At 34.5% G+C, this 14,287-nt stretch overlaps 1 protein-coding gene across 2 annotated transcripts; it reads left to right on the forward strand.

The window, feature by feature from the left end:
- The first annotated feature begins 104 nt into the window (after positions 1-104).
- On the forward strand, positions 105-7,991 carry dare (NADPH:adrenodoxin oxidoreductase, mitochondrial). 2 transcript variants are annotated; one of them, XR_015838885.1, is made up of 5 exons: positions 105-508; positions 1,352-1,508; positions 2,756-2,875; positions 3,434-4,736; positions 7,572-7,991. XR_015838885.1 is itself a non-coding variant. In XM_088274270.1 (4 exons), the coding sequence occupies exons 1-4, from the start codon at positions 327-329 to the stop codon at positions 4,421-4,423; spliced, it is 1,449 nt and encodes a 482-aa protein (XP_088130396.1). In that variant the 5' UTR covers positions 105-326; the 3' UTR covers positions 4,424-6,022. The 2 variants fall into 2 exon arrangements, 1 of the variants encoding a protein (XP_088130396.1); XM_088274270.1 differs by lacking the exon at positions 7,572-7,991 and having other exon boundaries at positions 3,434-6,022.
- Positions 7,992-14,287: the final 6,296 nt, after the last annotated feature.

A 14,287-nucleotide genomic window follows, 5' to 3' on the forward strand; every position in this document is an offset into this window, starting at 1 on the left:
CAAGATTTCTAAAAAGTGTCATGGACAAAGGAATTTTTTGAAGAGAAATACAGGTAGGTACTACGATTTGAAATACGATCTTCGGGGTATTATTTTTAACTGGCAATACTAAAAGAAAGTTCTTAATCGTATATTATAATCTTTGGTTCTTATTTTGTTTGAAGTGTCAAAAGTCGAAATCGGAAAATGAGAGACGTCAAATTCATGCAGGTTTTCAATGCGAAGATAACTATTTTTTAATATGAGTTTTTTATCGGTATAAATAATTTTACAAGTGTTTCATGTGTCCGTTGATAACATCTTTTTGAGTGAATTAGTTTATCATAATGATGGCTTCAAATTTTCTTTTTCCTTTACGAAAATTAAGCACCAATGCGACGAAAAAGCATGTTTGTATTGTAGGTGCTGGTCCCGCGGGGTTCTATGCCGCGCAGCACATAGCCAAGATCTTAAGCGATGTGAAAATTGATATTATTGAAAAATTACCCGTTCCTTTTGGACTCGTCAGGTAACTTTTAAACTTTATTTTACATTTTTATTTCAACCTGCGTTCTCCTTCAAACTAACGTGCTTGATAAAATCCATAAAAATCGGTATTATAAAATTATGATAACAATGTAATGTGTGTGAAAAACAACGTCGTGTGTCCATTGAACTACATTGTGAATATAAAAAGACATCATGAATATTTTAATATTCATAAAGTCTTTCTGCCAACAATACAATACAGAATGTTTAAGCATCTGAAATTATCATAACAGTAAACGATAACATAAATATATCAGCAATAATTTCTTTTTCAATTACATCATACTAAAAAAAAAAAAAACTAACTTACCATCACGCCGCTTCACCGCAAGGGTAGGCAGAGAGAACAGAACGCCACATCACTCTGTCTTTGCAAACATTATTAGCCTCTTCCACGTTCACGCATCTCCTCATACATACCTGCCGATTGTTACGACTCCTAACTTGACCACTTTTGAGTATTTGACATACCTGATCGTGCCATGTTTTTCTCGGTCTTCCTCTGCTCCTTTTTCCAATTACATTCGCCTCATAAATTTTTTTTACCGTTCTTTCCTCGCTCATTCGTTCTACATGTCCAAACCATCTCAACACACCTTTCTTAATTTTATCATACTCATAATTACAAATTACAATAATATATGTATGACATACGGGTTAGCGTGGAATGATGAAGAAAAACCACGCGTATCACGTACGTTGGCATGTGTAGGGTGGTTAAGGCAAATTCGCACCGACGTTCTTTTACGTCCATGCTCCCGGAAAGGTTAAATGTTTGAGTGCTATAAAATGATGCACAAACCATTGGTTTTTGTTTTCTCAGGTTCGGCGTTGCTCCTGATCATCCAGAAGTGAAGAATGTGATCAACACATTCACCAAGACGGCCGCCAATGAGAAAGTGAACTTCTACGGAAACATCACGCTTGGCAGAGACGTTACATTGTCACAGCTTAGAGAGAATTATCACGCTGTTTTGTTGGTATGTATATCGGAATAAATTTTCATTCAAATTTAAACTTATGTAGATTGCTATCTGTTCTCATCCGTAGTGTAATGGCCAGCACGCTGGGCTACCGTACTGAAGGTCCCGTTCGAGGGTCGACTCCCAGGGGGTGTCTAATATTTATTTGTGATTTTTCACTCGAAGATTTATTCAATATTACCCTGGACCAATAAGGAACTCCTACCAACCATCAAGCAGAGTGCGCTGATGTACTTGGGACACGTCATGAGAAATGAAAAATATCCTCTTCTCCGCCTAATCATACAAGGAAAGATTGAGGGGCGAAGAACTCAAGAACGCCGAAGGACATCATGGCTGAAAAACCTACCACAATGGTTTGGCAGAAGCACGAAATCTCTGTTCCGAGCTGCAGCATCAAAATTGAAGATAGCCATGATGATGGCCGATCTTCTTTAGAAGTGGCACAGAAAGAAGAAGACCCTGGACTGGCACCTGAAGCGGAGGGCTGATCACCTTTCCTGCATGTGTTAACGATCCAGATAACACTGCATTTATATGATTGCACTATCGGGTGCGGATAAGGGTTTTGGAGATTCCTAAATACTGGGAGGAGAGTGAACGAAGCTCTGAAACCAATCGTCGCAAGCATCAGCGGAAGACATTCTAGCAGTCAACAGTGGAGTCCTGGCAAAAGCAATATGAAAATATTATTAATAATATAATATTAAATGCAGTAACTAAAAACCATTAATTTTTATCTTAACGAAAAAATATTTTTGTTTGAAAACACAATTTTTTTAATGAGTATTAACTATTTTTACATTTTGACATCTCAACATAGATGAACAAGAATATCGATGTCTGGGTATTTACAGGGTTTACGACCTCATTGGCGGGTTTAAGTGATCATTTTATACATGTGTAACATTCACCAGCCTATGAAAAGGCGTAAGCCCTGCAAATACCCAGACTTCCATATTCTTCTTCATCTATGTTGAGATATCAAAATATGAAAATAACTACTAAGTAGAGAGAAACCCAGATTTGTGAACAAGGATTTGGGACACCCAAAATTTTGTTGGCATAAAAATTGTTTAGGAGACAGAATTTCTCTATATTCATTATGAAATATTAGCACGAGGTGTAATCTATTCAATTTGATCAAGACTGATTATTTTTAAAATATCATAAAATCCTTTTGTCAAAATCTGACAGATTGTAGTTGTGAAAACACCAAATTGAAATGTGTTATTTCTTGCCAGGCGTATGGTGCAGAGGAAGACCGCAAATTAAGAATCCCAAACGAAGAGTCGGTCAATGTCCTGTCGGCCCGAAAGTTTGTCGGTTGGTACAATGGCGTCCCGGGAGATCAGCATCTGAAGGTTCGCTACCCATAATACCCTATTTCTAGATATCAAGCAAGGTAGCTGTAGATCACAAGACATATTTTATGTACCTTGTGATATTTTAGATGGATATGGCTGGGTTAGGATTATTTAAAAAAAAAATTAAACCAATTTATAAAATATCACATTTTCTAAAAATCACAACTTAATGTCACAGTAGATTTATTTTTTTAAATTACCCAATGTCTAAGTGATTCTGAAATCTAGCTACACTACTTATCATGGCCCTACTTATATAATAATAATTTGGATAATTTGTATAGCGCCATTTTTGTAAAATACTACCTCAAGGGCGCTTAGGCTACAACTTTATAAGTTTTATAGCCTATTCCTACTCGTGAGTGGATTTACTCTTTATGTTTAAAATGACTATAATTTCATGTAATTTATGAGTGAAAATTCCTGGCAAAACACTTGTAGCAGTGAGTTTTAAGAAATAGTGGTATTTACTAAGTAAAATTTTAGTTAAAAATGCATAGATATTACCACAAAGTGACTGACGAATCAATTAATGAAAAAAATGTTTTTTTCCAGGTTGACCTTTCCGGTTCATCCGTGGCAGTTTTGGGCCAGGGAAACGTGGCCATGGACGTAGCCAGAATACTCCTGACACCAGTCGACATCCTCAGGACTACAGACATAACGGAGCACGCGCTGGCAGCACTGTCCCAATCCAAAATCAAACACGTCCACCTTATCGGACGAAGAGGACCCCTCCAAGCCGCATTCACCATCAAAGAACTGAGGGAACAAACCAAACTGTCGGGATGCAAAACCGCATGGAGGAAGCACGACTTCGACGATGTAGAATGCATCTTAAAGGATTTACCGAGACCTAGAAAGCGACTCACGGAACTGATGATGAAAAGTCTGTCGGAAATGGAATCGAACGGCAAAGATCACAAGATATTTTTCCCCGTGTTTTGCAGAAGTCCTGTAAAATTTCTAACATCAAGTTCTGGACGGCTGAAAGGTATAGAGTTGGCGATCAATAAACTAGTGGGCGATGATTACTTGACGGCGTCTTCCGTGAGTTCGGAACAACGAGAGATCTTGAATTGTAATTTAGTTTTGAGAAGCATCGGATATAAGAGCGTGCAAGCCGATTCGAATATCAATTTCGATCCCTCAAAAGGATACGTCGTCAACAGACACGGAAGGGTTCTAGCGAAAGAAAATTCTAGCAAATCTGTCAAAATTGACGACAGTTTAGTAGACCCGGGTCTCTACGTCACCGGCTGGCTGCAAACGGGACCAGTCGGGGTCATCCTATCGACCATGTCCAATGCTTTCGAAGTAGGCGAAAATATCTGCAAGGATTTTGAAAGAAAATTCATTGGCGGTGACAGTAAGAAGGATGGATTCCAAGGACTCAACGTCATATTGAAAGAAAAAAATGTTCAAATTGTCGACTGGGACGGGTGGGAAAAGATCGACAAATACGAAACGGATTGCGGAGAGAAGTTGGGAAAACCGAGAGAGAAGATTTGCAGTGTGGAAAAAATGCTAGAAGTGTGTAGCTAAATTTGTACATATCGCTCACTCCTTTCAAGAACGTCATAAATCAAAAAACTTGATTTTTCAGGAGAGCGTTTTTAAAGTTTAAAAATAAAATACAATGTTTTAAAAATAAATATCAAGCCACTTATTAAACATTTTACTGTGCAACAGATCTTTTTAGGTAAAACCTTAATGTTAATTGTCCATTTGCAAAATATTTAGTATATTTAAAAAAAAATTAAACAATACCCTTTCTTCAAAATACAAAAACAACACTTTTTGCCCTGTACCGGGTAAATATTAAGTTAAAAATATGTCTCTTTTGCTGGCATATATAGTACATTTTCTGGGCATTCCGAAAACATGCACAACTGAAAAATGTCGATTTTTGATTTATGACGTTCTTGAAAGGAGTGAGCGATATAAAATACAAAGCGATATATCGTGGGCATACTGGCAAAAAATGTCAACTCGAAAATAAGCAATTTTGACTTAATGATGCAAATTATAAAGTTGTCAACATTCTATAAACTGGCAAAATACACTTAGTAGTTTGAGATGTCATATTTATGTGGTTTTAAAAGTAAATTCAACCTTAAGTTTACTAGATGGCATTTTATTCAGGCTAAAAGCTTTCAAAATAACTTTGTGGTAAGTCATGTTAAAATGATTAAGGAAACATTTGTTTTTATATCACTTGAGTTTTTAAATGACTACTAGATTCGGAAGCTAAACTTCCATCGTCAGGTCTGAGTAATAACTCCAATACAGTTATTATTCAGAACCCGACGATGGAAGATTAGCTTCCGTAACTAGCAGTCATTAATGAACTCAATTGGTATTTCAAGCGTTTCCTTAATCATTTTAAGGATTTTAGAGTTAACATTATTTGCCAGTATACCCACAATATGATAGATGTTTGAATGGTGAAATAAGGAAGGAATGCAAGGCTGAAATAAGCATTATTGTTAAAATAAAGAAGGGTTGTGTTGAGATGGTTTGGACATGTGGAACGGAAGAATGGTAAAATACAAATATTGAGAATTAAGATAGTGGGAAACGGAAGCAGAGGAAAACTTTGCATGATCAAGTATTTCAAATACTTGAAGGTGGTCAGATCAGGATAATGCATGATGCATGAATGTGGCATTCCTTGCAGGAGTAAGCAGAGAGAATGGATAAATATCACGTTGTGTGATTATTAGCTAATAAATTAATTTGAAAAATCACAAGAGTATCGGTAGCATTATTATTGAAATATGTAGCGAAATAAGGGATATATGAAGCTTTAAACTTTAGATATTTTTATAAAACGAAAAACATGCGTTCGCATCCATCATAAAATTTCCGTCATCGAATGTTTTATGACGTCATATGGTTTATTGTGTATGGTTTATAGAGCTGTAATAGTAGTAGTGTGGATTGTTTGTTTACCACTACACTACCATTTGTGTTATATAAATATGAAGGGAGGGGGGGGGGTGGAAAGGTGAACCATAGACATCAACAAATAGAGCCGCCAAAATTTAGCAATGTTACCAATATTAAAACAACTCCGTGACGTCATTCATTGCCAACTTACGAAAATAACGTTTTTTCGAAGGCAAATTTTCCAAAAGAAAATGTTGAATGAAAATATTAATTATATCAGCTGTTCATCATCATCTTCTAAAGGCAGCGCCTTGTTGTGTCAGCCACTTGTCTCTGTCAGTCGCCATCCTCTTGAGCTGCGAATAGGAGGAGATGTCCATGAGCCGCTTCAAATCCTTCATATCAGCTGTTATAAACACAAACGACGTCCATGAGCCGCTTCAAATCCTTCATATCAGCTGTTATAAACACAAAACGAGTCTAATACAATCGTTTGTAGGTTGAGTATGTTAAATTAGATATTCCTTTCGTCTGACAAAGATCCATTGAATGCCACATCACTCTGTCTTTGCCAACAATCTTCGGCTCTTCCACATTCATACGTCTCATCATACACACCTGCCGATTATTCCCACTCCTTACCTGACCACTTTAAAGTATTCATATTTCCTCTGCTCCTATTTCCATTTACATTCGCATCAAATGTTTGTTTTACCATTCCATCCTCACTCATTCATTCCACATATTCAAACATTAATTTTACATATTTTTTTGTAGTTTCGTTTTTTTTTAGCTGGAAATAATTTTACATTGTGTCAAGTGTTATGAATATTAATTTTAAGTTTATTTAGTATCTTATATATTTTATGAAATGTTATTTGGTGTATTTTAATTGTTGTATTTATACTCACACAGAAATATAAATGAATGTTTATCTACCGTATTTTAAGGGCCATTAGATGCACCTTCATTATAATGAAGAAAAAAAAATTAAATGACATTTTCATTATTAGATTGGAAAGCTAGACTTATTTTTTTTCTTAATTTATAAAAATGAACTGACCTTTTAGATCCCTCAAAATCGCATCTGTTCTTCGTTCACCCCAGAAAACATCGCATTATACAAATGTGATGTGATTTGTGTACTACAAATGCACCTACACATGCATTTTCACATTTCACTCACTCCTTTCATATATCAAAAATCGACAATTTTCAGTTGTGCATATTTTCGGAATGCCCAGAAAATGTACTATATCCCAGCAAAAGCGGCATATTTTTAACTTAATATTTACCCGCTACAGGGCAGAAAGTGTTATTTTTGCATTTTGAAGAAAATGTATTGTTTGATTTTTTTTTTAAATATACTAAATATTTTTCAAATGGAGAAAAAACATTCAGGTTTTACCTAAAAAGATCTGTTGCACAGTAAAAAATTCAATAAGTGGCTTGATATTTATTTTTAATACATTTTATTATATTTTTAAATTTTAAAAACGATCTCCTGAAAAATCAAGTTTTTTGATATATCGCTCACTCGATTTTTCAGTAGAACGTTTTTAAAGTTTAAAAATATAATACAATGTATCAAAAATAAATATCAAGCCACTTATTGAACTTTTTACTGTGCAACAGATCTTTTTAGGTAAATCCTGAAGGTTTTTTCTCCATTTAAAAAATATTTAGTATATTCAAGAAAATAATTAAACAATAACTTTTCTTCAAAATGCAAAAACAACACTTTCTGCCCTGTAGCGAGTAAATATTAAGTTAAAAATATGTCGCTTTTGCTGGGATATAGTACATTTTCTGGGCATTCCAAAAACATGCACAACTGAAAATCGACATTTTTTGATTTATGACGTTCTTGAAAGGAGTGAGCGATATGACGTTGAAAGTAGTGAGCGATATATGACAATTCCTCACTCGTACAACATTTTTTTGGAGGTCTAAAGCTATAGCTTGTGTAGCTTATACTTAAATGGTGTACTGGGTATGTTACCCGTAGTATGGACTTGATTTTCAATATTGTACTTAAATTGTGATAGAATTGGCATGACAGGTGTTTGTAATATAGGAAATATTTTTGTCCTCTTTTTAAAGTGCACATAATGCATATTTTGCATACATTAGGTTTGGCAATTATTTTATAAGACCACCATCTGTTTTCAAATATTTTAATATGAAATATTTATACGCTGGAAATAAATATTTTTTTACATTTTGACTTTTTATTATAAGGAGAACAGAACGAGGACGGCCGATAAAGACTTGGCATGACCAGATCAATCAGAACCTAAAATCTGGTGGTGTCAAGTCTACGTAATCGGGGGCATGTACGAGGGTATGTATGGGTGGAGACTGACCGGAGCCATTTCGTCGTAACGTAGCACGTTACAATGCGGGAATTCGTATAGTTAGTACATCGAGCCGAGCGCTCCATCCATAGTTTCGGATGCTCCCTGCGAGCGATGTTACGACGAAATACTCCGGTCAGTCTCCACCATATGATTGTGAAGGAAGCTAGGCGTGTATGTCAGGACAGAAGAGTGTGGCATTCCATCGTCACTGCCTACCCTTGCGGAAACAGCGTGACAGTAGTAGTAGTAATTTTGGTTCCAGTGACCTGGGTAATATTAAAAACTTTAATTCAATTTAACGTTTATTTTTCTTATGTTTGTGGTTGTTCGCCTCCGTAGTGTAATGGTCAGCACGCTCGGCTACCGTTCTGGAGGTCCCGGGTTCGATTCCCAGGGGGGTCAAATAAATATAAGTGATTTTTTTCACTGTAATATTTATTCAATATTACCCTGGACTGGTACCTGAAGCGGAGGGCTGATCACCTTTCCTTCATGTTAACGATCAAGATAACACTGTGTTTATATAATGCAGTGCCCTATGCACCATTAGGGTGCGGATAAGGGTTTTAATAATAATAATCATTGCTTCTGCAAGGGTCACAACCCTCAGCAATGAGGATTAAGACGGAGAAGAAATGTTTTAGGTAAAATGGTGAATGTTACACTTGTATAAAGTGATCACTCAACCAGCCTATGGCAGGTCATAAACCCAGACTTCCATATTCTTCACCTATGTTGAGATGTCAAAAATGTACAAATGAATCCCAAGTGGAGATAATCCAGATTTGTGAACAAGTATTTGTACACACTCAAAATGTCATAAATGAAAAAACTCGTAATTATTTAGACACCGCTGGGAATTGAACCCATGCTAAACGCGGCAACCACTACACCTATGGAGGCAGACAATGGATAGTCAGTCATTACAAATTCATGCAGTTGGAATAAAAGAAACGCTTTCTTACTGAAATTTATTTATTCAAGTTCCACATAAAATGTTTGAGAGATATGCACAAATCAATACATAGACACCTTAAATATAATTATATACAATAAATCCAATTTATATACAGAGTAAATCCTTATAAAAACTTTATACAATGTCGTATTTTAAAATATTCTATTTATTGCAAAGTTTCACCTAGTTATGTTAACACTAAAATAATAAGCGTCATACAATCCATTATTGTATTCATTTCCGTCCGTAAATTAAAGTCAGTTTCAATTAAATTAAAATATTTCATGAATAAATTAAAGTAAAAATCGAACAAGAGAAAGGGCTCTCATTCTTAATATGAGTAATCCACTTGCAAACCACGTTATGTTAAAAAATAAGTTTTAGCCAATGGCGCCAATCGGTAGAAAATTAAAAATATTAACGTCCATATTTAACATAATCTAACAAAAGCCATTAAGTTAGGAATAAAATGGAATAGAAAAATCCATACTCGTGCAAAACTCGCTACGCCGATCGACAATTCACAAATCTCTCAAAAAATTTCAAATCGGTAGAAGATTAAACCTTCTACCGATTGCCGCTATTGGCTAAAAAACTAAATTTTTTAAACATAACGTGGTTTGCAAGTGGACTACTCATATACAAGTATATAAAAATAATATTAAAAGAAAATAAAATACTGTATAGTTATAACAAATAAACGAAAACCATACCAAGGAAAAAGTTACAATTTCATAAATTCATCCGGCAGTTACTTTGCGGTAATATCATATCCATTTTTAAATTCAATATTTTACTTGAATTATACCACTATTTATGAAAATCTATTGCGACACACGTGTTTCAATGAATTTGACGTCATCATCATTGATGTTAAATGCAGTGAAACACGTGGCACAATATATTTGAACAATTTTTTATCATTCATTCTATCAGAGACTGGATTATTCACCTTACGGATGATACATATGTAAATATACATTATAAAAAAATTAATGCAATATGTATTATCAATAATAGCCAGAATGTTACACAAGTCCACCCATACCTCGCTATACGGCCGCTCTTTATACGGCATTTCGCTATAACAGCCCTCTTCAATTAAGGCACGTTTTCAATTTACGGCATAAAATGTTTCGCTGTAACGGCAAAAAATACTTTTTTGCCAAATCACTGAAGAACGAAATAGACAAGAAGGGAAGACAAACAATGTTGGATAATTTTTTTTAAGCTAGGCCCATCCTTACCAGCAAAAAATGATGACAGTGTTCTACGGGTTACCATTTGTTCATCGTTTTCAGATTAAAGCCATTCAAAAAAAATTATGTATGTATACATCAGTGGCGGACCTTCCCTAGAAGCCCAGAAGCCCGGCTTGCGTAACAACTCCAACAATTATTAAATTTTAAATTGATTAAAAATACATAATTAATGCATGCCTGTTTTTAAATTATCGCGCGCTTTTTCGTACTACCCGAGATAGCCGAGTGTAAACATTCGGCTTTCGCCCTGTCTGTTGCAAGTGCAGGCGACACAAGATTAGCCATCTCGCTCGCTCTCATTGGCTTCAATTTGGGCTTCTGGTTCCGGCAATATGTCTTATATTTTTGCTTAAAAAATATAACTCTAACCATAAAATAGTAGGTACATATATGGCATTTTGTATGAAATTTGGAAGCCGGCTTCCATTGGCCTGAACCTAGCCACACACGTGGTGCACAATTTGCAATCGTATCGAACGTATTTCATAATGGTTATCTGTCAAACTATTCTCAACGACTTTTATGCCTTTGTATTTGAGTCGATTATTATTCATTGATTATTTGCCTAATCTACACTTAGTACATATTTATTTATTATTGGAAATTATCTAATTATTTCCTTACGTATTCATACGTCATAATGAGTTCGGAAATGGCCGATGTCGTTCCTTGTATAATATTTCAAGTGTGTAAAAGAGTTACTTCATAATGGAAAGGTTAGCGCTTTGAATTTTATTTAAAAAAAAGAAATGATTACATCTCTAAGACCTACTCCCAATTTAAATATATCGCAAACTGTTAAATCGCATAAAAGGAAGTTTAATCGGTCAGTATACAAAACTCGATGGATTGCCGGTTGCTCTCATATTAATAAATTATTTTGTTGGTATTGCGTTTTTTTTTCTAATGACAAAAATGTGTGGAATTCATCCGGTTATGATGATTTAAACAATTTAACAAACGCCATAAAACGACATCAAAATACACAGAAGCATTTGAACGCTGCAATAAGTTTCCATAATTTCGGTAAACATAGAATAGAAACATCCATATCTCGGCAATTATCTGAGGAGGTAACTAGACATAATTTAAAAGTAAACCATAATCAAAGTGTTTTTCAGCGGTTAGTCGATGTTGTTTGCTATTTAGCTCAGCAAGAACTCGCTTTTAGGGGACACGATGAATCCGAAACATCACTTAATAGAGGAAATTTCCTAGAGCTCATTTCAATGTTGTCTAAATATGATCTTGTTTTAGAAAAACATATGCAGCAAAGCGACAAACAGGGTCCTAGTTACCTTTCTAATAAAATACAAAACGATATTATTTGCAGCGTATCGGAAGTAATGAGGAATCAAATAAAATCGGAAATAAAAATGTCCACTTTTGTATCAGTAATTATAGATGAGACGCCAGATATTAGTAATAAAGAACAATTATGTATGATATTTAGATATTTCTCTGGAAATGATATACATGATCGATTTTTAGGATTTATTGATGTATCCGAAAATCGAACCTCAGATGTACTTGCCGAGATTATCATGCATTACGTAAATATTTATGACTGCAAAAATAAATTAGTCGCGCAAAGCTACGATGGCGCGAACGTCATGTCTGGGGTAAGAAACGGGGTGCAACAAAAAATTAAAGAGTTTTGTCCTCAGGCTATTTATATTTGGTGTAATGCCCATATATTAAATCTAGTTTTATCCAAGTCTTGTAGCAGAATTGGTGAAATAAGTTCATTTTTTTCTGCTGTTCAGGCTTTGGTTCATTTTTTTAGCAACAGTACAAAAAGATCCGCTCATTATGATAAATTTTGCAATAAAAAAATACCACACATTTCTGCTACTCGTTGGGCGTACCTACTCATCGCGTACTGTAAATATTATATTTGAACAAAAAAAATAATCTAATTGGCTTATTTAGTGAAATGGCTGACAATCCTCAGCAATGGGAAGGCGATACAAATTTGTCGGTGGAATCTTTTTATAATTCTTTACAATCTTTTAATTTTAATTTTTTTTACAAGTATTTCACATAATATTTGAAAAAACCGATAGTTTATATACTATCATACAAAAATCGCAAATCGACGTGGGTTACTGCAGCAATAAGATAAAAGAATTTCATAACTGGTTGAGTACGGATTTTCAATCGCAATTTGATCAAATATGTGTCATTGCATCTCAAAACAATACTGCCCCTCGCTTAAGACGAAATGTTTCGTGTGCTCGTACGGAATACAAAAGAATTTTCATCCAAATTATTGATAACATATCTTCCGAAATTAATGACAGATATTCTGAAATATTCAAACTTCATTTTTTTCAATTGCTCAACAACAAGCTTTACGACAGATATAAACTGAATTTTCCAACTGACGAATTAGAATCTTTAGAATTTCACTACGGTATTCATTTTGATAAACAATTATTAACAAAACAATTAATATGTTTGTACTCTTCTTCGGACTTGAAGGATTTTAATGTATTACAGCTTATAGATTTTATCAACGAAACTAGTCTTGAAGATGCATTTTCAGAGTTGCTAAAGTTAACTCATTTGGTGATCACTATACCAGCTACAAGTTCTTCAGCAGAACGCGCATTTTCAGCATTAAAACGAATACACACGTACTTAAGAAATACACAAGGACAAAATCGCCTTTCCGAACTCTCTATGATTGCCATAGAAAAAAAACTATTAGCAAATCTCAAACATTCAGTGACTTTTTATGAGGATATTATAAAATCGTTTTTGAAAAAAGATAGGCGGTTCGCTTTAGAATACAAATAAAAGTGTTTCAGTACGTTGCGGGGGTATTTTTCACTCATTTCAAATATGTGTATATTGCTATTCTATAACATTTAAGCAAATTTATTTGTATGATAAATAATTCTCGAAAGCTTTTATTCATAATTCATAAAAAGGTTTGAACAAATATGTTTTTTAGGGTTATTATTTTTTTAAATCCTATCAAAATTGATAAACATACCATATATACTTTATCAACCATTATTGTTGTATGTATACATATCTATGGATTCCGATGATGATTATTAAACACTATGCATGCCATTATATGGTGATGGTACTTATTGGTGATGGTTGATATCTGAGGATGATATTTTATTATAGTGAACTTTTTCTTTATTTCAAGGTGATGGCTAAACCTTACAAAAGTAACATGTATGCACATTTTTACAATGATTAGCATACATTGTTTATGTTTATAATACTTTCATGGTGCTTACTATACTGGGAATGATATGAGGTGAAGAAATTATAGGTACATCATGTATTCACGAATGTGAAAAATAATGGGCTTGCCTTACTGGTAAACCCTAGGCACGCCACTGGTATACATACACACATTTTATGTAGCATAAAGTTGTTTCAGTTTTGTTTATAGATTATGTCCGCCTCCGTAGTGAAATGGTCAGCACGCTCGGCTACCGTTCTGGAGGTCCCGGGTTCTATTTCCAGGGGGGGTCAAATAAATAAGTGATTTTTTCACTATAATATTTATTCAATATTACACTGGACTGGTACCTGAAGAAGAGGGCTGATCACCTTTCCCTCATGTGTAAACGATCGAGATAACACTGCGTTTATATGAAGCAGTGCCCTATGCACCATTGGGGTGCGGATAAGGGTTCATTATTATTATTATTATAGATTATTGTTGGTTTTAGGAGTCGGTTATTATTTTATGTACAAATGAATGTACTTGTTATGAATGTATTTTTGTTTTAAATGAATTAAAAAGATAAAATGCATTTTGAGTGACAAACCATGTTACATATTTAACAAATTTGGAACCGATCCCATTGGATTTGTATTAGAATAATGGATTTCTTATACGGCTTTTCGCTTTGCGGCCAAGTTTTGTGGAACGCATCTAGGCCGTAAAGCGAGGTATGGGTATGGG

Source organism: Brachycentrus maculatus, unplaced genomic scaffold, assembly GCF_059751285.1.
Source record: "Brachycentrus maculatus isolate JH-2025_06_01 unplaced genomic scaffold, ASM5975128v1 h1tg000653l, whole genome shotgun sequence".
In the NCBI taxonomy this organism is placed as follows: domain Eukaryota; kingdom Metazoa; phylum Arthropoda; class Insecta; order Trichoptera; family Brachycentridae; genus Brachycentrus; species Brachycentrus maculatus.

Bases quoted from the DNA above. Each gene is read 5' to 3' on its own strand.
- dare (XM_088274270.1), top strand. From the start codon at position 327: ATGATGGCTTCAAATTTTCTTTTTCCTTTACGAAAATTAAGCACCAAT. The intron at 509-1,351 runs GTAACTTTTAAA...TTGTTTTCTCAG, and splicing joins GTTCCTTTTGGACTCGTCAG to GTTCGGCGTTGCTCCTGATC. The intron at 1,509-2,755 runs GTATGTATATCG...ATTTCTTGCCAG, and splicing joins ATTATCACGCTGTTTTGTTG to GCGTATGGTGCAGAGGAAGA.